At 38.0% G+C, this 24,065-nt stretch overlaps 1 protein-coding gene and 2 non-coding genes across 5 annotated transcripts; all 3 read right to left on the bottom strand.

The window, feature by feature from the left end:
* Positions 1 to 1,084: 1,084 nt before the first annotated feature.
* On the bottom strand, positions 1,085 to 20,165 carry gmeb1 (glucocorticoid modulatory element binding protein 1). 3 transcript variants are annotated; one of them, XM_067412172.1, is made up of 10 exons: positions 20,064 to 20,165; positions 16,742 to 16,893; positions 16,520 to 16,575; positions 16,078 to 16,199; positions 15,895 to 15,998; positions 9,607 to 9,755; positions 6,628 to 6,759; positions 5,019 to 5,156; positions 4,481 to 4,603; positions 1,085 to 3,793 (listed from the first exon to the last, which is right to left on the bottom strand). In XM_067412172.1, the coding sequence occupies exons 2-10, from the start codon at positions 16,870 to 16,872 to the stop codon at positions 2,979 to 2,981; spliced, it is 1,770 nt and encodes a 589-aa protein (XP_067268273.1). In that variant the 5' UTR covers positions 16,873 to 16,893; positions 20,064 to 20,165; the 3' UTR covers positions 1,085 to 2,978. The 3 variants fall into 3 exon arrangements, with proteins under 3 accessions (XP_067268273.1, XP_067268274.1, XP_067268275.1); XM_067412173.1 differs by lacking the exon at positions 20,064 to 20,165 and adding an exon at positions 19,715 to 20,027; XM_067412174.1 differs by lacking the exon at positions 20,064 to 20,165 and adding an exon at positions 19,325 to 19,678.
* LOC137002301 (U11 spliceosomal RNA) lies at positions 18,437 to 18,572 on the bottom strand. Its single transcript, XR_010891831.1, has one exon. It is a non-coding gene; the product is annotated as a U11 spliceosomal RNA (small nuclear RNA).
* Positions 20,166 to 20,891: 726 nt separating the features above from the next.
* Positions 20,892 to 21,027, bottom strand: LOC137002300 (U11 spliceosomal RNA). Its single transcript, XR_010891830.1, has one exon. It is a non-coding gene; the product is annotated as a U11 spliceosomal RNA (small nuclear RNA).
* Between the last annotated feature and the right edge of the window lie 3,038 nt (positions 21,028 to 24,065).

Below are 24,065 nucleotides of genomic sequence, written 5' to 3'. Positions count from 1 at the left end.
TTGTTAAATTATATGATAGTGTTGCCGGCAATTAACATTTTACTTGGCAATGATTCACTGAAAGGCAAATGCAAAAAAACAAAACAAAAAAAAAAGGCCTCCTACAGCCTTTCTGGTCCCCACTTGGCTGCACCAGAGATTTTTTGAAGGCGCCTCTGCTCAAAAACAGAAGAATTAAAAATGATCATAATTTTAACAGTAAAAGACTGTAAAAAATGCTATGGTAAAAACCTGCTTATTGTGTTGAAGCTCCATTACTCTGTAAAAAATCCAACGGGGCATTTCATGTAATTTTACAGTAAAATATTAATAAATTTACAGTTCTTAGAAGTGAAAAAGAATTCTCTGTGACACTTCACATGTGAAAGTTTTTCATTGAAATAACTGTTTCTTCTTAGTTTTGTACATTAGGGTTTTATGTTACGTCTTATGTTGTTAAATTAATTGCATTATTTCATATTTGTTACGGTACTGTGTGCACCTTTATTGGTTTTTACCTCAGCCTGTTAATTCATTATATGTGGTTTTTGTCTTTACCACCACCATTATAAAGATAGAAAACCGATTTTAGAGCTTCAGTAGGTTGTTATATTAACATTATCAGATTATAACATTATGAAATACTACTGTTTTTACCATACAATTACCATACATATCATGCTTTTTTGTCTGTTTTGGAGTGTAAAACTGAAATTCCTGGTAAAACTGAACACAAGAGCTCTCACAAAAAAAATAGACACGATGCAACAAAACAATAAACTTGCTAATATCTGAAGAAACTCAAACTCAACTAAATTACCATGTGCAAAACAAACTTAACTGAACTGAGTAAACATGTAAAAAGTTACACATGCCAAACTAACTTAAATTATTTGATTAAAAAAAATACAGTAAAAGTCAAATTGTGAAATATTACAATTTAAAATAGCTGTTTGCATTTTAAAATATATTAAAATAGACATTTAGGTAACACTTTATTTTACAAATTACATGTAGTAATAACAGTAAATTATGCATAATTACAAGTAACTAACCCTAAACCAAACCCCAACCCTATAAGTAGTTAATATCAGTACTTATTACAATGTAAGTAATTACAATGTAACTGCATCACCTTAAAATAAAGGGTAACACTTTATTTTAGTGTCATTGTTATGCATGTTTTATGTAATTACTGTAGTAATAACTAGAAATTCTGCATAATTACATGCAATTAACCCTAAACCAAACCGTAATCCTTACCCTAAACCTATGTTCATGCAGATAATTATTATTACTCAGTACTTAAATGTATAATTACACTGTAATACTGACACCTTAAAATAAAGTGTAACCTATTTAATCCTGTGATGACAGCAGCCATTGCTCCAGTCTTCAGTGTCACATGATCCTTCAGAAATCATTGTAATATGCATATTTGCTACTCAAGAAACATTAATGTTGATACAGTTTTTGCTGCTAAATATTTATTTTATTTTATTTTTGGGGGGACGTGGTACTTTTTTTCAGTAGAAACCTTTTGAAACATTATAAATGTTTTTACTGTCATTAGATCACTTCAATCCATCCTTGCTGAGTAAAAATATTAATTTCTTTTAAAATAAAAATATATTTTACTTACCATGTACCTTTTTTTTTTAATCTCATCTCACCAAAAAACACAACACAAATTAATTATACAAACTTGTTTTACAAATTTAAGTTGATTGCATGTAATGAATTAAAGTTGGAAAAAATATTCAAGAATTGTGATATTACCTCATTTTAATTTGTTCAAACAAGCAGCAAAATAATTTGACTGAACTGCATAAGTGTGAACATTCTGCTAAACATCTCCATTCGTCTGTGAGTTTAGAATAACATGAGGGTGAGTAAATAATAATTTGAAATTTTTCATGAACTATGTTTTTAAATATAATAAATTAACTTGTTTTGCAAAATTTAATTACAGTGCACTTACCAAATCAAGTATTTTTGCTTACTTTTGTTCAAAACATAACTCTGAAACTGTAACAGACTTTTAAATGCACAATCCCGCATCCTACAATCATTTACAATATAACTCATAGGGAAAGGAATATCTATTTTATTTTCAGTGAAGGACACGCATGATCCATTCACAAACATTCTTAACACATTTTCATTGTAGGTACTAACAGCGTGGTTCTCAACCCTGAGCCTGGGGACCCAAAGCACTGTTCATTTGTCTCCCTTATTTACACACGGGATTCAGATCATCAGATCATTAGCAGAGAGCTGCATGAACTGAACACAGTCTGTCAGATAAGGGAGTGCTGTGGGTCCCCAGGACCAGAGTTGAGAACCACTGCAGAGGTCTTCAGCCCTGCTCCTGGGGACCCACTGTCCTTGGAGTTTAGCTCCAACCCAAATCAAACACACCTGAACCAGCTAATCAAGATCTTCAGGATCGCTTGAAATCACAAGCTGAAGCAGGTGGTATAAACTTTGCAGGGCAGTGGTTCTCCAGGAGCAAAGTTGAAGACCTCTGCATTAGTGCCATTTACCCTGATGTCAGAAAACACACAAAGACACTGACAGTGTAAATTCTTATTATGGGAGTGTCTTAAATAACAGTTGAACTGTGAGTCTTCACCTTCAGATCAGAAATTTGAAATCTGGATATGGCTACTACGTAACATTTTGGCACCAAAACAAAAGGAAAATGAAAAATAAGTGCCTAAACTTCCACACTTAAAAAGCAAATACTGAATGTGTTCCAACAAAACATCATAAACTGTTGCTTTTCACATGTAAAAAAGGAATACTGAATTTGCTTTTACAAATACATGACACGGCAGGCTTGAAGAGCTGAGCTTGGCTGTGTAGGAAGTGAGTAATGAAAAAACAAGACAGCTGGAAGGGCAAACACACACTCCACCTGGGGCGACACAATCCCAGTCCCTGTCTGATTCGGTCCGTCAGTCTCTGAGGGCGGTTTGTGTGAGTGTGTCGGCATCTCACTTGGCTTTGTCGGCGTCCTGTGTCTCTTCCTCCACCACTACAACGGGCAAATTGTGGAACTGACCGTTGGCATCCAGCTGTATCTCCCCTGTCTCCTCCGTTTCGCCTTGCACCACCTCCTCGCCTTCTTCCACTATGGTCGCACCAACCCCCGCTTCATCTCCCTCAAGTTGCAGTTCCATTACACTCACGCTGTGGTCAGCGGTTGCCGGGTCTATCTCAATCAAAGTGGTGTTATCCTGGTTCTCGTCCTCCTGCATGACACTGACAACACCGTCTTGCATCACAACCGTACCTGCGACCACCTGACCGTCTTGGGCTACACCAGCAGTAGTCACCTTCTGCGTCAAGTGGACAAGCTCGACGGGGCTCATAACTGTCCCGAGCTGTGCGTGATCCTGCATGGCTGTGGCGCCCAGCAACGTGAGCCCAGATGCGGGATGGAGGGCAATGGCTTCGGTTTTTCCATCAGAACCTCCAGCGATTCGCGTGAAGAGCTGCGAGCCTGCGGGTAAAGCATGTAGGGTGACCGTATTAGATGGCTGATTGAGGCCGGCCACTGTAAACGAATGGCCGATGGATGAAAGGGTGATGGGGGAAATGACAGTGAACTGCTGGGGCTGGAGGGTGAGAGGCTGGGCTATAGATGTGCCAAGCACAGTGGTGGAGGCGGGCCGTTGGAGGCGGGGCCGTTTGGGAGCGCGTTTGGCTGGAGGGGTGGAGGGGAGAACCAGACTGCTGAGGACCTGTGATTGAGCTGACCAGCTGAGGGACTGCTGCCTTTTCTGCTCTTCTACCTGCTGCTCCAATGCTAAAGAAACACAAGAGACACTGTTGTTTTCAAAGAAATAAAGCAATAATCTATGCGTTACAATGGTAATGAGAGCTCTTATTGGCATATTGCAAAGCAGTGTCTAAAACCCACATAAAGTCAGCATGAAATGGAAATTGTGCCAATAACTTTAACATTTTGCCATTTTCACACAAATTATAATTACAGAAGGGAGATCATCAGTTAATAAAGAATTATTTTCGAACGGTTCTTTGCATAATTGGATGTTTGTAAACAAAAACATTTTAAAGTTTGTATTGCATACAACATGTTCTCCGACCAATCACACGTGTATTTCAGCTATTCCAAATGTGTATACACGGCTCCTACAATTCGAATTTATAGGAGGAACTATAGTAGGGTGTTTCATAAACTGTATTAAATTGTGCAATATGTTTTAAATACATTGATGGGAATGATGGAAATTTGTAAAAAAAAAAAACTAAAAGGTAGTTACTTGCTGGGTTCAGAAAAGTGTAGTACCATAAAAAATGTAACTTGCACGGGACGACAGTTGTATTTGCTAATAGACAAAGTATACTTCAACGATAGGAAATCACTTCAGCGAATTAGTTAAATAGGAACACAGTTTCAGCATGTCCAACAGGCCACACTAAAAGTTCCATTGTGAAAATGTCCCTACTTCCCTTGGGCCTCTTCACTCACTTGTCAGTGTTCGGAGGACCTGTGTCTGCTCTGGGTCCGTCATTTGCCGTCGAACATTCACAATTTGTTTGATGGAGTCCAACAGGTTAAAGACTTGTGCCAGGTTGCTCAGAACCGCAATCTCTGCAAGACAGACCATGTGATCACATCTCATGTACATATACAAAAGACAAACAACATATTAAGCCACATTACTCTTTCACCACTGCACCTGAATAACAAAACAACAAAATAAATTGACATACTAGACGTGTTTTTCATGGATTTCTAATCCTCTATTTAAACGACAGGCTACAGGATCCCAGTTGACAGTTATACAACTCTTACAGAGAATCAATAAAGTCATGTGATCTTATCAAGGCACACGTGATCTAAGTTGACTGATACACTTTCTTCAGTAGCAGTGCTATTTAAGAGTATTTTTGTCCTGAAGGTCTTAATGAGCTGGTTCAGATGTGTTTGCTTAGGGCTGGAGCTGAGCTGAATCCATGAACAGGACTGGACAAACCTGGCACAGATCATATTCTGACATACTGACCTGCGTCTTGTAGAGAGCTCTGATCAGTGCGCAGCTGAACTCCTCTCAGCAGACCCAACAGCTCTGAACGGATATTAGGCACCACCTCCCCCATCATCCCCACCTCAGCGATACCCCTCCAGAAACTCAGCGTCTCATCTAGGGGTCAACACACACAGTATAGCATTTATTACATCTGTGGAAGCTAACATCATTAATGTATGACACAGAGTTGGGCACTCGAGTTAGTGACTCGAACTCAAGAATATGTGTTATTTGAATGGTTTTATAACATTTGCGTCACATATTTCCTTACGTGTCGTGGTAGATCGGACTCTTGTCATAGAATTTGATTACATATGTCCGTGTATTGCGCTTAAGCTCCGAAATGTCATAAAGTCCCATGAAACATGACGGGAGCCACCGTGCCTTATGTTCTTACGTTTGGGTTTATTAACACGTCAGATTGGCTAGATGCACAGAATGTTGGAAAACAATTAAAGACACCGGAACAACATCATCAAATTTTATGAGACATAGCATCCACAAAGGTTAGTCACATTAACTCACACGGCTAGCTATTATACTGTGGTGTTGCTGCATGACTCATTTGGATTGCCAGACTGTTAAAATATGAACAAAAAAATCTAGCCTTTAAACCTAGCACTATGTTTTATCAATCTTTTTGTAGTATATGCAGCTTTTCTCTTTCTTAATGTGTGTCCATAAGAGAAAGATAGAAAGGGATTTTAATCCACTTTTTACTTAAAGCTCATATTTTAATGTATCGCAATCAGCAGGTGTACACTTTTCTATTGACTTAAACATTCCGAGATTTGATATTTTCTGATAATGACTGTCGTCAATAACAACGGCGTTGTATAACAAACTGCTGTATAGACCTTATGTAGCCCCACCCCTTTTCAGCGTTGCGCTTCCAGTTTGTATTTCCACAGCGATCTTACATATTTATGAATGAACTGCTCATTTAAAATCTTCCCGGTCTACTGACATGTGTTAAGACATCTGATTTAAACATTACAATGTTCATGATAACTTTCATTAACTCTACAACAAGTAAATCCACTTAACCAGCTAATTATTCTTTGACAGCGATGCCATAGAAATGTACATAGCTACCGCAAAACAGAAGTTTCAAGACAATTTTATAAGGTCTTTAAGAAACCGTGACTCACTGGCGCCATCTTGCGTCCACTTTGCGACTGTATTGAAAATGACTACTCGTGTTGCCAGGACGATTGTTTTGTACATTGTAATAGATTATAAAGTAACAAGCTGGATGTACATTATCCCTTACACCATAGGACCGTAATTTCAAACAAAACAGATGATAGAAAGGTCATATTATTTTGTCTATATAATACAACTAGGATAAAAAAAAAAAAAAAAATAGGATTTGAGTATGATAATTTATTTATTTATTTATTTATTTGTTTAATGACTCGAGACTCAACTCGGACTCGTGACAAAAGACTCCAGACTTGACTCAGACTTCAGTGATAAAGACTTCAGACTTGTGAACATCTCTGGTATGGCACTCAAGAGGGCAGTACTAACCACAGGACTTTCTGTAATTTTTTGTTGTTGTTGTTGTTGTTGCTGTGTTTACCTGAGATATCAGCTGTGTCTCTTTTCTCTGAGGCTTCTACGGTGGCTGGGTTCCACTCCACAGTACCAATCACATCTTCTTTCTTCTCCTCTACTGTGGCCATCTGACCTCCGTTACCCACAGAAACATGCCCTGAATATCCGAAATGTACAATAATAAATGCACAAAATTTGACATAGAATGCGTGATTAATGTGATAGTTTCACCCTTACGTTTACTATAATACAATATTATAGACTTACGATATATTGTAAGTGAATAAATACGTAGATCCGCTTTAAGACCGTGGACATGGTCTAACATGGTGGTAGAATTTTTGTCAAGCGTGCCGCAGGTTCTGGGTTCTAACCCCCCATTGTTTTATTTTTTTTCCTCATTAAAACCAAAGATGTTCATTAGTGATTGTATACAAAGAGCAGGGACACGTTTGTGTGCATTTTGTTTTGTGATTTCACCGGAACTGATAGAGTCTCTGCAACAGCGTTAAGCGATAGCATAGATTGAAGCGCTCGACCCTGTGAAGACTGTGCAGTGTGCACGAGTACAAGAGAACGCTTGTGGCAATGATAACAGCACCAATGAGCACATTCAGCATGATTTCAAAAACACTCGCACATGAAGCAGGTTTGGTTGAGCTTCTGTTTATGTTCGCTGATCAATGTTTATGTATGTATGTGAATAAAAACCAATATTAAACCTGTTTATCATAAAAAGCGTCTCTCATAAAAAGAGTCTCTTCAGAAAATTTGGACTAAACCGCTCAATTCATATGGATTAGTTCTGAGGTCTCTTTATGAACTTTTTGAAGCGTCAAAGTGGTAGTTGCATAGCTGTCTATGGAGGGACAGACAAATCTCATATTTCATCAAAAAGATCTTCATTTGTGTTTTGAAGATGAACGAAAGTCTTATGGGTTTGGAGCAATGAGGGTGAGTAATTAATAACGGAATTTTTATTTTTGTGTGAACTAACCCTAATTTAAGGCCTCATGATTTAATTCAAATTTATATAAACTTATATAACTGATTTAATTAAATTGTTTCTATAGCTTTTAAAATGCAATGAAATAAAGATATAACAATTAATTTACAACAAAAAATTGCATTTTTATTTTTTGTCAAATAAGATGCTGCACAATAGAACTATAAATTTAAAACATGGATGAAAAAATATGCTATTCCTTAGAAATATTATTAGCGCCAGAGCACCGATGGTGTGAGGACCCTATTGTAATTGCTCGGCCAATTCTTCTTCTCCGAAATTAATTGCATTTTTGAGGGCCTAAACATGCTCAAAATCTCATGAAACTTTGCACACGCGTCAGAAGTGGTGAAAATTTACATCTAATATGGGTTTCAGAATTAAGTATGGCAAAATGGCTCGATAGCGCCACCTACAAAATTTCAATTAAGCGCCCTTCACACTTTGTTTCATGTACAGGTATGTAATTCGGTAGACAGATGTAACAGCCCAATACCTACAAAAAAGCCCCTGGGTGCAAAATCTGCAAACCCAAAAAGAAGTGAGATATTTTGAATTTTCTCTGCAAAGGTTTTTGCCATTTCCACACGTTATACTTTAACAAACTCCTCCTAGAGCTTTAATCAGATCATCATCATATTTGGTCAGTCTAATCTAAAGGCCTTTGAGACATTAAATTTCAAAGATCTTGAGTTTTCGCTGAAGGGCGTGTCCGAGGCGGCCTGACAAAGGTCAATGTTCCGCCATGAAACAGGAAGTTGTTGTAACTTGGGTATACAATATTGGATCTGCCGCAAACTTCACGTTTTATTAGAGTCCTGGCTTAAAGACATCTACATGCCAATATTCAGTTCAGTCATAGCGCCACCTGCTGACAACAGGAAATGGCATTCTTTACACTTTAATTCACTCCCAGAAACACATTTCAATATGCCATGAAGTACCAAACATAATAGAAACATGTTAAATCATGAAACACTTAGCTAAGTGCTAATGCGATTAACGCCATGAAACAGTAAGTTGTAGTAACTCAGGCATACAATGTTCGATCTAATCCAAACTTCACATGTATGATAATAGTCCTGGCCTGAAGACATCTACAGTGCAATATTCAGTTACGGTCAAAGCGCCACCTGTTGGCAGCAGGAAGTGTGGCACTTTGAAATGACTTGGCCATAATTCTCCTGTATTTATTTGCTTACATGCATGTTGCCCACTGTTTTCCTAAATCCAACGGGTGGTGGTGGGCCTGGGTGCGAGGGCCCTTTCATTGCTGCTTGCAGGTTTAATTATTATTATTATTATTAATAATACTTTGAGAAGTTAATTTTAGTATAGAAAACAGAAGTAATACATTTCTGTCATAATTTCTTGAAGTTAAAAAAAAAAAAGTATTTTAACTGCTTGTTGTGGAGATCTTTCAGTTTTAGATTTTTGGTTTCAGCATGTATTTGATGGCAGTTTTACTCAAATGAAACAGTGAAAAGCTTGTGAAGTGACTCCTAAAGCAGCTCTAGAGATGAAGTTCATGAATTCATGTTCTCATATATAAGGACGGCAAACGCTGAAAACACCATGAGCGTCACATGTGTGTGAGTTTGCGTATTAGGTGAAACCATGCCATTCATTCACACAGAGACACGTAAATATCACTTATTAGGGACATGCACTGATATACACAGATTTACATCTGCTTTGTGATAGATCTGTTAGATTGATCCATATTGAGTAAAAATGTCCAGAGCTTATCGTTTTCCATGTACATTTTATTGCGATCTCGATATGATATCGTTTTTCGCCCAGCCCTATTTTGACTAGACTTTTTACTTTTCAAAATGATGGCACTACTTAAAAAAGTCCTTTGTCAATTTAAAGGATAAAATAAATATTGAATATTGAACAAAAATATTGGAAAATAATCAAAAGCCTGAAAAATATCAAGAAATAATTTTCTAACTATGTCACCCAGCTGGAGTGAGTGTGTGTGTGTGTTCTAACCCTGAGCTGTGGTGGGTGTGTTGAGCCCACTGCCATCCGGTGGGAAGCGTGTGTTGTTGATCAGCAGGTCAAACTTGGTGCTGCGGCAGGTGTTTGTGCAGAGAGTGCTGTGCTGATAGAAATCCAGCTGACCCGAGTCCATCATCTTCCTACATGACACACACAGAGCTTTCAGAGGTTATGACTAACACTCAGCTGAAGAATATTTGTTTTTATTAAAAAATCTAAAGGGGTCAAAGTGGGGAATTTTCATTGGTCTATTGTAACAAATCAGTTTGATATACTGTGAAAACTGTGCAACTTTTCCTCCCAAAAATGCAAAAAGACTGATGTCAGGCAGTGATCCATCTGGAATAACTCGTGATAAGAGTAAAATATAGTAACAGCTGTCAAAGCTTGTGCTGTTCTTTTCCGTGTATAGCACCTACCGCTCTTCAGATCCATCGGAACAATCACAAAATCACGGAAAAACTATGCGATCGTTTTGCATGAGGGCGAATAAAAAGTTCCCTACACAGACTTCACTGATGTTCAATTTGGTCATGTGAATTTGCCGCACTGTGCTAATGCTAATTTTGCTATTGTGATTGTTCCTTTAGAAAACATTGGATTAGCTGAAGTTCATTTTAACAAGATCTCTGATCTTTTCAGTCTGATCTGAACAGTCTGAATTGCATGGCATATTCTGGAGGAAATTGTTTTATGAGGTTACTATTGAACATTAGGGCTGTATATTGGACTCATAGTAAATCAACAACTTGTGAAACAGCACTGCAAAGTGCCATTACTCATGGCCATGAAAAAATAAATTATGACTGACTTTGAAGCAGAAAAAAAATTACATAACATTACAAAGGAGAAAAAAGGTCACAATTGATATTAACTGTCTTTAACTACTTTGTACTTGTATTTAAAAAAATGTTAGGTACAATGTACTGCTATTAAGGTGGGATATGGGTAAGTTTTAGGGACAGGTTTGGTGGTATGGGTAGGTTTAAGGTTGGGTTAAGGTGTAAGGAAAGGGTTAACAGCGTAATTATAGATGTAGCTAAAGAAATTAATTACAGCTGTAATTACATGCAGGTTTTTTTTTTTTTTAATATAAGTACCATGTAAAAAACATGTATGTACACAACAAGTGCATTGTATCAAATTATTAATTTAGCAGTTAAAGCCACTTAAAGGTGCACTATGTAAGAATTCTGTCCGCTAGAGGTCGCTAGAGGCCTGTTCAAAACAAAGGCGTAGCTTGATGACGCCAAGTTTGAGCGCGGAATCTTGGGACATGTGGTCTTCACCATAACGGATGGTACAAAAGAATAGGGATAGGACTCGGGAAGAAATCGTGTCCATGGATGTGATTATTAACGTTACCATAGTGTGAAGCAGAGCAGGACCGAGTGTTGTGGGAGCTGAACGAGGCCGCTGGAGCGATTGCGCCTCATGAGCAGCGGAACTTTTATTATGCCACAGTCGCCGGCGCCGCATCTGCTTTTCCAGTCATGAGTATTAGGTAGCGCAGCTCTGTTTATCATATTAGATACATTTGAGTGTGTTGAAAATGATGTTATAACGTTACTCTGTGCGTTCGCTAGGCGGCTGCTGTGAGACACTTGTTTGAGACACTGCAGTAAGATACATCGATTTTAGAATATCATATTAAATACTGGATGGCTTGTGTTGATAAATGGCATGCAATTCATTTTAAATTGTATTTTATGATGGAGAAAATTCTGTATTATTGTTACTAAAAATAAAGCTGCATCTGATTATGCTATGTTAGCTACTTCACAAATTATTGCACCTTTAAAGGGATAGTTCACCCAAAAATGAAAATTATCCCTTGATTTACTCACCCTCAAGCAATCCAAGGTGTATATGACTATATTCTTTCAAACAGACACAATCTGAGATACAGTGGGTACGGAAAGTATTCAGACCCCCTTAAATTTTTCACTCTTTGTTATATTATATTGCATACTTTTTTTTCCTCATTAATGTACACACAGCACCCCATACTGACAGAAAAACACAGAATTGTTGACATTTTTGCAGATTTATTAAAAAAGAAAAACTGAAATATCACATGGTCCTAATTATTCAGACCCTTTGCTGTGACACTCATATATTTAACTCAGGTGCTGTCCATTTCTTCTGATCATCCTTGAGATGGTTCTAGACTATGCAACGTCAACTAGCGAATCCGGCCCGCCAGAGATTTCCATCCGGCCCCCAGAATAATACTGAATTCAGGAATAGCCTTGTAAGAGGAAAAAGTTTAGGGCTGGTCCGAATACCATTTTTTGAGCTTCGAAGCTTCGGTAGTAATGAATATCGACTCTTCGGAGAGAGGGGCTGAACATATTTTTCTCTCTAATAAAGGCAGGAATCTGTGTCTGTATGTCCGTCTTCATTTTTATTATTTCGAGAACCGTTCATCCAATCGACTTCACAAGGGAGTGCAGTGTCGGATTTGGTGCAATATAGATGGACACGTGAGATGCGACACATTCAGAATTAATAAACTTTTTAAGTAAACTTTTAGTAAACTACAGTCAGAACATTGCGAGCGGGAAGCGGCGCACCACTGCACTAGTGATATAAAATGCACACACACAGGTCTGTTAAATTAAGCAATAGCTACTTTTAAGGTAGTCTAATATTTTCCTGACTAACAAATTGGCACAGTAAGGGTAGATTTAAATAAAGAAAAACAAAATTTAAATAAAGAAAAAAATGAAATTTAAATAAAGAAAAAACGAAATTAAGTTAAATTAAAAACGAGATTAATTTAGATTGATAATAACGGGTAAAAAGGCTAATACATTTTGTTTCTATTATTCTATTTTCCACAATGTCAAAGCAACGCAGCTTAACCCAAAACACAAGCTCAGGCATGCACTTCGGTCCATACAAACTCCACTGTTCTGCGCTCTAGCCAGAGAACACTCCCGTTGCTGGAACACTGGGGTCGGTTCTATTTCTAGCATGCACGCGTTTTCCGCGTGGCTCGAGCCGCGCCTGAGACGCGTGTCTCACGCAGGCAGTGTGCAAACTCCAACCTGTTAATTATGGGAGCCTAAATAAAAACGGACATGCCACGCAGCTGAGACGCTCATGCAGCCAGTGTGTCGCCGGCCTTATTCAAGGGGGAATGAGAACCGTTTCGTGGGGGATCCCAGGGGTGCAAAAAGAAAAAAAAAAGAAGAATATTGGAATGTCAAATTTTCAAATCGAATACCAACCCACCGAACGAATATTCGAATATTCGGGTCCGTTCCATATTTATTTATTTTTAAATCTAACGAAAAAAAAAAAAAAAAAAGCCTTCTGAAAAGTAGCTTGTGCCATAGCCTGCCTTCAGTCAAGAATGACGATAAACGCGTTGCTCTCATTGAACATCTTTTATTGTTTCACATGCTCATTTTTTCACAAATGTCAACATTTTCCTTGCCTGGGATTTGCGCACAATTGCGTGACAGTGATGGACAGCTTGACAGCCTCAAAAATATGAAGCCTAAAATATCGCTATCGCCCCCTGGTGGTTTGCTGCAGTACAGGTAATATGTAAAAAATATCATAAATTTGGAATTAGAATTAGTATATCAAATAATAACAACATATTAGGATACAATTCGAATTTTATTTTATATTATGAGTATCTGGCCCTTACAGTGTCTGGAGAGAAAAATTCTGGCCCTTGGACAAATATAGTTGATGACCCCTGTTCTAGACCTTCATTTGAGTTCAGCTGTGTTTGATTATGCTGATTGGACTTGATTAGGAAAGCCACATACCTGTCTATATAAGACCTTACAGCTCACAGTGCATGCCAGAGCAAATGACAATCATGAGTTCAAAGGAACTGCCTGAAGAGCTCAGAGACAGAATTGTAGCAAGGCACAGATCTGGCCAAGGTTACAAAAAAAAATTCTGCTGCACTTAAAGTTCCTAAGAGTACAGTGGCCTCCATAATCCTTAAATGAAAGACGTTTGGGATGACCAGAACCCTTCCTAGAGCTGGCCGTCCGGCCAAACTGAGCTATCGGGGGAGAAGAGCCTTGGTGAGAGAGGTAAAGAAGAACTCAAAATCACTGTGGCTGAGCTCCAGAGATGCAATCGGGAGATGGGAGAAAGTTGTAGAAAGTCAAACATCACTGCAGCCCTCCACCAGTCGGGGCTTTATGGCAGAGTGGCTCGACAGAAGCCTCTCCTCAGTGCAAGACACATGAAAGCCTGCATGGAGTTTGTTAAAAAAACACCTGAAGGACTCCAAGATGGTGAGAAATAAGATGAGACCAAGATAGAACTTTTTGGCCTTAATTCTAAGCGATATGTGTGGAGAAAACCAGGCACTGCTCATCACCTGTCCAATACAGTCCCAACAGTGCAGCATGGTGGTGGCAGCATCATGCTGTGGGGGTGTTTTTCAGCTGCAGGGACAGGACGACTGGTTGCAATCGAGGGAAAGATGAATGCGGCCAAGTACAGGGATATCCTGGATGAAAACCTTCTCCAGAGTGCTCAGGACCTCAGACTGGGCCGAAGGTTAACCTTCCAACAAGACAATGACCCTAAGCACACAGCTAAAATAATGAAGGAGTGGCTTCACAACAACTCTGTGATTGTTCTTGAATGGCCCAGCCAGAGTCCTGACTTAAACCCAATTGAGCATCTCTGGAGAGACCCAAAAATGGCTGTCCACCAATGTTTACCATCCAACCTGACAGAACTGGAGAGGATCTACAAGGAGGAATGGCAGAGGATCCCCAAATCCAGGTGTGAAAAACTTGGCTGTATTAGATCAAAAGGGTGCTTCTACTAAATACTGAGCAAAGGGTCTGAATACTTAGGACCACGTGATATTTCAGTGTTTCTTTTTCATAAATCTGCAAAAATTTCAACAATTTTGTGTTTTTCTGTCAATATGGGGTGCTGTGTGTACATAATGAGGAAAAAAAATGAACTTAAATGATTTTAGCAAATGGTTACAATATAGCAAAGAGTGAAAAATTTAAGGGGGTCTGAATACTTTCCGTACCCACTGTATATTTAAAAATATCCTGGCTCTACCAAGCTTTATAACTGGTAGTGAACAGGGGCGTGTTTTAAAGCCCCAAATAAATGCATCCATCCATGATAAATATAATCTATACAGTTCCAGGTGGTTAATAAAGGAGCAATGCATTTTTGTAAGAACTATATCCTTGTTTAAAACTTTATAACGCAAAATAACTAGCTTCCGCTAGAAGACCGTATGTATACTGTGCATGTCGACTCACAGCAAATGAGTAACCCCTGACGCGATGTATGACACAGGATGTAGGAGTAGCGTAAGCTTAGACGCCTCTCACGGTTTAAAAAAATATGGCTGGGCAACAAATTCAAGCTCCTCTTCTCTTATATCGAAATATATCACTGATTGTGTTTGTCTGGAAGACGATGATGGCTTGAAGGTGAGTAAATCATGGGATAATTTTCATTTTTGGGTGAACTAACCCTTTAGCTCTTTCCCCGCCAAACATGGAATTTTCCATTATTTATAAGAAAAACGCTTCCCTGCCAAACACAGAATTTTCCGGGTTTCCATGTTTTCACTGTTATACACTAGGGGTGCTATTAGACATCATCTGAATGAGTACAGACTCTCCCGAACAAAAACACAGATGAGGAAGGCGCAGAAACGATCAATCTCTAAAAATAATGAGATCATCAACAATAACAGCATATAAATGAAAAACTGCCTAATGTTACTGAGTAAAATGTCAATCCAGGAAGTGGTATACAACTATGCAAGCTTTGGGGGTGTTGAAGGAAGGGATCTACTGCATCTATGCTTTGATCATCGTACTGAATATGATTCAGATGTAGTGTTTGATAAAAATACAATTTTCTCTGCTTTTTGCTCTTTTTTTTAATGAAACTTACCAATATTCAGGTGTGGATAAAAAAAAAGAATGCTTTAAGTTAGAATTAAACAGATTTTTTGATTAAAAGTAGAGGCTCTGTTCTTTATTTTGATGTATTGCATGTTCAGATATTCATAAAACAAAATATTCTGAAAATTTAGTAAAAATTATCAAAAATGCTGGCGCTGGCTGGCAACTTTTTTCAAAAATGCTGGCGGGGAAAGAGTTAATATAAAGTGGCACCAAAAAAATAAATACATTCAAAATATATGATATGCCTGAAAAAGGCTATAAATACTGTAATGGGACACATTAAAAACTACTAACATTGATAGCTGACACTGAGGTCTGATCTGAACACACCCAGAATGCTTATTACCTGAGCATAACCCCACCCATCCGGATCGCTCGCTTCCAGTCCTTCAAGGTGGCTTTACCCGACATGTGCACAAACTGCTTTGGACTAATCAACTGATCCTCATACTGCAGAGAAACGGAGAAAGCCACATTAAAACACATTAACAACTCTTATCTGCAGCATTAAGGTCTACACAACACCAACCTTCACACATTTGACATTGATTCCTGGGCAGACAAACTTCTTGAATAGAAGGATGGCTTTACTCTCGCCGCATGTAATGGGATAACCAAGCTCCAAATCCTCTCCTTCAGCACATGCCTCATCTGCACATAACACACATACAACAGTTTATTATGGGGAAAACTGCATAAGGTGCATTTATGACACAAACTGAAGCGTAATCCGCTGCTTGGAGAGAGCTGATAAATTTGAGCAGACAGACCTTACAGCATTTTTACAGCTAAGATGCGTTTGCAGGAAACCACAGTGAGATTACTGTCTAGTTATTATGTGAATTAATGACTGTTTAAATTACTTGACTACATTTTATACAGAACATATTGAGTGATACTTGGCTGTGCAAAACCCACTGTCATAATGCAAAGAAGAAAAGTATCACTAATAAGTTTTGGGACATGTTTACCTTGTGTCTCCACTGCCACAACTGCAGCATCTGTCTCACTGCTTTCATCTCCAAGCCTAAAACACAAAACATCCATCTATAACATCAAGCTCCACTTGTATACTCCCAAGAATTAAGCTGTTTTGGTCCTTTGTTTAATATGACAGATGTAAAGTGTTTGTCTATTGCATGCTTGTGTGTTTTGATATACCTAGCTGTCTAGTTTAAGGTCCTCACACCTACCCAGCTGTGATGGGCTGCAGCTGTAGGATCATTTGAGTCTTGCTTTGGTTGTCAGGCTCCACATCCTCTTCCTCTGTGCTCTTCATCACCACCATGTCCTCCACGGACACAGTGACTTCTGTCTCTGCCATAGCCCGCACTCTCCTTCAACACTGAGGAATATGAAATACCTGGTGAATATTTTATCTATACTAGTCAAAGGTTTGTAATAATTAATATTATTATTATAATAACTGAGTATCAATAACAATTAAGCACCAAATCAGCATATTAGAATGATTTCTGAAGGATCATGTGACACTGAAGACACTGTTATAAAACAGTGTAATAATATTTCACAATATAATAGTTTTTGATGCATTTTTGATGTATTTTTGATGTATTTTTAATCAAATAAATGCAGCCATTGTGAGCATAACAGAATTCTTTCAACTGAGATTTTCTTCAAAATCGTAATTATTACAAACTTTTGACCGGTAGTGTTTATAGTAGTAATAATAATAATAATAATTATAATAATAATTAAACTACTGATTATATTTCAGAAGATGTTTTGCTTGATATGTCAATCACATTTAAACTCAACATTGACCATATTTAATTTTCTTAAAGGGATAGTTCACCCAAAAATGAAAACTCGTAATTTACTCTGCATCAAGTAGTTCTAAACCTGTATGAAATTCTTTGTTCTGCTGAACACAAAGGAAGATATTTGGAAGAATGTCAGTTACCAAGTGACAAGAATACTTTTTTAAAACACTGCTTCGAAGCTTGATTGCATATCAAACTAACAAAGTCACGTGAACTACTGAAATTGCGAAACACTTACAATGTAAAAAAGCCTCATTTACTGAAATCACATGACTTTGGTGCTCTGAACCACTGATTCAAAACAAAAGATTTGTAAAGCTTCGAAGCAGTGTTTTGAAATCTGCCATTCCTAGACATTGTTGAAAATACTTTTTTTTTTTTGGCGCACAAAAAGTATTCTCGTCACTATGTAATAGGGCTGCACGCAGACAAGCTACGCAATATCGCGTTCATAATCGCAGATGAATCGCCTTCGATTATGAACGCGATAATGCGTAGCTTGTCCGCGAACTACGGCTCTGTATATTAAGTGCCGCTCCATTTGAAAGCAGGTGATGGACATTTACCGCTAATCACAGAACCGGCTTTACTGATGAGACACGCATGACAAACACATGCGATTAATCGTGCAGCCCTACTATGTAATATTAAGGTTGAACCACTGTAGTCACATGAACTGTTTTAAATATGTTTTTAGTACCTTTCTGGACATCTGAAAGTGATAATTGTCTTGCTGGCACTGAGCTATCGGATTTCATCAAAAATATCCTAATTTGTGTTCTGAAGATGAACAAAGGTCTTACAGGTGTGGAATGACATGAAGGTGAGTAATTAATAACATAATTTCAATTTTTGGGTGAACTAACCCTTTAATACAAGGTCCTGGCCTTACAATTCATTTCTTCATTGTTATTCAAAAAAAAGTAGTCAATCACATAAACATTATATACTTGCTCCACCTCTTAATCAACAGAACCACATAAAACATTACACACAAACAAAGATGAACTAAGTCGGAATGGAAAATGTCAACACCATTACAGCACCATCGTGGACTTCAGCATTTAATGTTTTTATTTTGTTCCTTTCTTTACAGTAATAAACCAGGGCACCAAGAACATCGATCAATGGCTGCCTCAGGTTACAAAAATTGTGCATCCGAAATCTCTTGATAGCGATTCCGTAACTGTGTCAGAAACTCCCTTCCACAGCTATGCCAGTCACAGCAGATACCCTTTTTAATCTTTCACAACCCCTAACTGGAAGACCCACTAAATGTGTCAGGGTATCTCCATGAGGGTAACTCATATCTCAGACAGTAATAAACAATAGATTATACAGTGGTGTCATCTGTAACATTAATTCAGTATGGACAAGTGAATGTGTACTATATGATAAGGCCAATCTACAACTACAAGATAGTGTTTAAGAACATAATATTCAAATAAGGAAAATGTCCATTCAAATATATTGTTTTATGCCAAGACTAAGCCAGTTAAGTTAACCAAACGCAGTGGTCCATTCATGTTTAAAATGGACAGAGACGAAAAATGACTTTAAACAGTGACTTTCAAAATAAAGTCACTGTAACATGACCAAGTATTTCCATATTTAAAAAAAAAAATAGAAAACTCTAAAATACACTTTAAGAAAAAAAAAAAAAGGTTTAATATCAACTAAATATTTTTTATAAATGTTTTATATGAAACATTTTCAATTAAAAGAACAATTTCTACTGTTGTCGGGATATAGTGTGCTTTTACACACACACACATTATATAATATATATATATATATATACACGTACAGGTCAGTTTATCAAATTATTGCTCATCTGTCTAATGAAGGCTGTTAAACGAAACGATGGCACATGGTGGTACCACGTTTTGATTTAACCCATAGTCGCATACCATGGTATTCTTAAGTAAGTTGGAGTAAATACCACGGTACATTAATATTGACATAATACAGCCTCATAGTACTAGTACTTACTATCTGACATCACTGAACCATGACACGACTACCTCTTCTGTTTACCATGGTAACAAAAGATTCCGTCAAAATAACATAGTTAGTGACTGTTATTAAGAACCACCTGTGGTTAAAAATGTATTTACCTAAATGAATAAAGTATTGCGCTGTTTGAAAGAGACCACTCATGTATTTATTAAGACTTAACAGTAGCGATAACAACCGTGCTAACTATCGTATTGTGGGGAAACTGTGTTGGTTGCCATGGTGAATGTTTCTAAGCGACTGCACTTTTAGAAGTGTTGTGTTCTTCGGTTGCTAATTCAGTTAGCATTTTAGCTCTTCATGTTGCGCCATTTCTTTCTCACTCATCTGCTGTTCGTGATGCTAACGCGCTATGCTAACACACACCTTCATTTCACTGCTTGTCTGTTTGTGGGTGAATGCGTGTTTACAAACAAACATCCCACTCTAAAACACCTCAAGCGCGGCTTATTCATGAAGCATTCACTGGCCGTACGGGCGGACTGTATCTAAATGACGCGCTGGCGTCGCGCCGCGGTGTTCTGTTCTCATGACGTCTCCCGTGCGGCGGGACGCACACACACAAACGACAAGACGCTCCTCCGCCATTCGAGGGGGCTGCTGCTGCCACCCGAGCCGCGAACACTTCTAGTCGACGTTCTGTCGAAGTTCTCCGCTGTGCAGTCACGTTTAACCGTTACATTTGAGATGATGAAATGCGCTGGACTGGCCTTACCGTTTAGATCGCGGTCGGTGTCATCCTTACATAGCGAGAGGCTTTGAGTGAACATGCGCAGTTTGTTGAGCTACACTTCCTGCTCAAGCTCATCCCTGTTCCAGCTCTAGCCATGAGAGACTTTACAGTACACACAGGACTGCTCGTATTAAAATAAACACGGTTCATGGGATTGCCAGTGTCGTATAAAGTAGTTGTGATGTTATGGTACAGTTTAAAACTTAAAAAAAACACTGTTTCGATAATAAGTCTGAGGTAAAGCATTTCACCCGCTAAATACTGCGTCTGCTTGTGTGGAGTACAACTTGAAAACATGTTTTCAGTTGAATGGAGATTTTTGTACACTGATATCAGCATCATTGTTTAAACGTATTAATTCCTTAGCCTGGTATCTACAAGCACTTGAAAGTCCATTAAATATTAATAAGAAGAATTACAATAACTAGGTTGTATTACCTTTTGGAGTTTGTTTCAACTAGGCACTAATATACAAATTGGAAATCCACCCCAATCTCCATTAAATAATCAAAACTGAGTAGCTGGAGTACAATAAGAGTATGTATGCGTTGTATATGAATATGGTAATCCCTCATAAAATCACCCTATACAATTACAGTAATCTTTCAAAAGGTTCTATTTTCATTTATCACTTAAAAACATTCACAGACGCTATACAATTCACACTTAAAGTGTAAATCTAATACCTCTACTGGGGAAAATAAACAGATTATGGACAAACAGATACATACATAGTTCACTGAAACTATAAAAGGAAACAATCTCTTCTAATAGATTGCAATGCTTAATCTCTCTTTAACATGTTAAGATTGGAGCGCCAAGAACAACGGTCATTGGCAGCTCCGAGTTTTAAAAATTGTGCATCCGAAATCTCTTGATAGCGATTCCGTAACTGTGTCAGAGAATCCCTTCCACAGCTATGCCAGTCACGGCAGATACCCTTTTTAATCCGTTGTTTTTTAGACTGGACCTCACATTCTGGGAGACATGGTGTCTCAGCGAGGGTAACAAATATATGGCAAGTCAAAACAGCGATTAGTTTTAGTATGCTTTACATTTCCCAATTCATTATATACTGAATAATCTATTGTACAAGATTATAGATATATTTTTTGGTTAATACGCTAAATTAACTCGAAACACAAATGTAGAAATGTATTCTAACGTGAAGCATCATGGGATTGGGGCGGTAACGGTGATGATTGACAAGCACTTTGGCCAATAACATCACTGTGGATGCTTGGTCGGTGTTGTCTGATTGGCTAGTGGATAACAGACAATGTTTAAACGAGAAAAAATATAATAATTACACGCATTAAACATCAAACTAACAATAGCTAAAATATCTTAGATGTAAAAACGTTGAGTATTATTAATTCCTTCTATTGTAAATGTTTTTCATATTGTGATTGTGTGAGGGAGAATGCATAGTCATACATACAGCAAAGTTTTATCTATTCATGACCCAGGAATGAAATGCTAGAATATTTTTTGGTAACACTATAGCATTAAGAAGCATTGTTACATTATGCTAAACTGCTTGGCTTCGTCAGCATTCTTTTCCAGATTCATCACGTTTTGAGGCAGAGTCCAACTATAATACCGCCTAAACGTGCTATCGGAAATGTCCTACTTCCCACTTCTGAAGTCGTGATTACGAGCCCGCATTTAAGTGTTTTGTTGTCGTAAAGAACAGGAATAATACAGAACACCAGGTTTATTCTTGAATATTTATTGGAACACCTTGCTTGCAGGTATGATGTCAGAAAGGCCCCGTTTACACTATGTGTTTGAGGGTACGTTTACACTACAGAAAACGGAGAAGTTTTTCCTTCGAGTTTCCGCATACAGACGACACCATTGTCAAAACGATCAAGTAGTGTGATCCCCATTCATACGAATCCATGTAAACGACTAAAAACGCTGTATTCTGCTGGCAGGCCATTAGATGGCGATAAAAGACTATAGATTAATGCGCATGTGCATGATGTAATTGTTTTCACAGATTCATGTTTTTGTTGTTTACACGGAGACGTTTATAAAAAACTTGCACTTTGAAACCTGTTTTCAAAAGTTTGCATTTTTAGGCCACCAAAATGCCATTGTCATGTAAATGAATGGCCAAACCTCATAAAACTTACAAGACAGTGTCGTGTAAACAGCCCTTTAGTTTTAAAATGCATAACTTTTGCTACAGTTACGCCTGTCATTTACACTAGGCTAGCTACTCCGGCGTTTCGACCTTCGAAAACAGAGAATTTCTAAAACGCTGCAGAGCCCGTTTTAGTTTGAAAACGCCGGGGTTGCATTTCAGTGCAAATGGACCGACTTTGAAAACGATGGCATGTTCTCTTTGCGTATCCTTGATGACCGTGTAACATGGAGACTGAACTGCAAGCTTTGCTGGCTTTGTTGTCATTTTTAGCATCTTGTGCAGTTAAACTCAGCATTTTTTTTAAATACTGCAGCATGCGCAAGTAGCAACTGTTTACACTTGTACGCGCATGCCCAGTGTGCATGCGTTTTCGGTTGTGTAGTGTTGACTGAGGTCGTTTCTAAAACTGTGGAAACGCCAGTGTAGACCAGGATCGTTTTCATTTTATTCATTTCATTTTAGTGGAAACGGTGCCTAATTTGCTGCTGGTTCCTTTCAACATATACTATGGGGTTTTATAAAGGGGTTTTCGACTTTTGTGTAAAATACTTTGTGTAAAATTACACACAACCATAGGGAAAACTTGAGTTTTGAGAATGTATGTTTTTATCAAGTAAGACAGCTTGGGGGATGTGAGTGTGTGAAGGATCCGTCCTTTGTATCCTTCATTGCCTGTGAAATGAAGGACGCATTTGAATTAGCCTTCGAATTGGGACAGCCACTGATGTGCTGCGGTAACACAATTACCCTTCGAATGCGGATTTCGAAGGATGCAGCCTCTGAATTGGGACATAGATAACAGAATTAATTTCACAGTTTAGATGTAGACTTATATCTTACCAAGATGAAGTGAGGAATTCAGACACTGATGCATTACCATGTCGCAGAAACAACTTTGTCACATACTTTTATCCTACATGTAGCTTAGAAATAAATAACAGTCATATTTACTTTATACATACCTCCATGCCAGCTTTGTAGTTTGATGTTATGCTATTAATCCAGTGTGTTCATAATCAACAAGACAGCTGAAAACACATCTCTTCCGTAAGCACTTAACCTATCACTTAATCATTTTAAAAAAGATGCTTTCACTTTCCTTTAATCCTCCCATATTCTAGCTTATGCTACTCTAAGCAATGTCTGAAACTTGTATTGTGAGCACTTGTTTATTTGCCTCTTTACGATGAATCATAAAGATTCCTCATAAGTCACTTTGGATAAAAGCGTCTTTGGATAAAAGACATAATATTCGACGGTTGTTTCTCATGACTTTTCTCTCTGTAAAATCAGGTATCGGCAACAGCTAGGTAACAAGAGCTACTCATCATTTCAATGTAATGTCATCTCTAAAGATGATATCCTAACTGTCATCTTTAGATGATCCTCACTGCAGAACACGAGATCCAGGGGGGCGATCCAGATCCAGCTCCTCCCACTTGACATAACCCTAAGCCTACCCATCTCCACCCCCTGGATCTGGATCCAACTCCTCCCACTTTAAATATCCCTAAACCTACATGTCTCCACTTCCTGGATGTCATGTTCTGCAGAGAGGAGCTACTGCCTAAATTGGACTAACTTGGATGGTCATACTAAAAGTGTGTTGTTTTAATAAGGGTAATTGAAAGCTTTGTGTAGGGGAATTAAAAAAAAAAAAAAAAAAAAAAGTGTGTAATGACTGCAATCTCATTCCTGGCCCTTTATGATGTAAAGTAAATGGAGTCAGTGATGGGAGTTGGAGTCGACTCTGAAAAACCTGGAACTAAACACCCCTAATTGAATGAATTGGTTAAACAAATGGATGTGTCTGTATTCGCCCCTATTCC

This window comes from Chanodichthys erythropterus, chromosome 15 (assembly GCF_024489055.1).
Source record: "Chanodichthys erythropterus isolate Z2021 chromosome 15, ASM2448905v1, whole genome shotgun sequence".
NCBI classification, from domain to species: Eukaryota; Metazoa; Chordata; class Actinopteri; order Cypriniformes; family Xenocyprididae; genus Chanodichthys; species Chanodichthys erythropterus.
The sequence above is the reverse complement of the archived record's forward strand: the minus strand, read 5'-3'. Positions and strand labels throughout refer to the sequence as shown.

What these genes read in the sequence shown, in the direction of transcription:
- gmeb1 (XM_067412172.1), bottom strand. Translation starts at nt 16,872, where the DNA reads ATGGCAGAGACAGAAGTCACTGTGTCCGTGGAGGACATGGTGGTGATG. An exon ending in CTGCAGCCCATCACAGCTGG is followed by an intron (nt 16,576 to 16,741) that starts GTAGGTGTGAGG and finishes TTTGTGTTTTAG; the next exon opens with GCTTGGAGATGAAAGCAGTG. An exon ending in TGTGGCAGTGGAGACACAAG is followed by an intron (nt 16,200 to 16,519) that starts GTAAACATGTCC and finishes TGTTATGTGCAG; the next exon opens with ATGAGGCATGTGCTGAAGGA.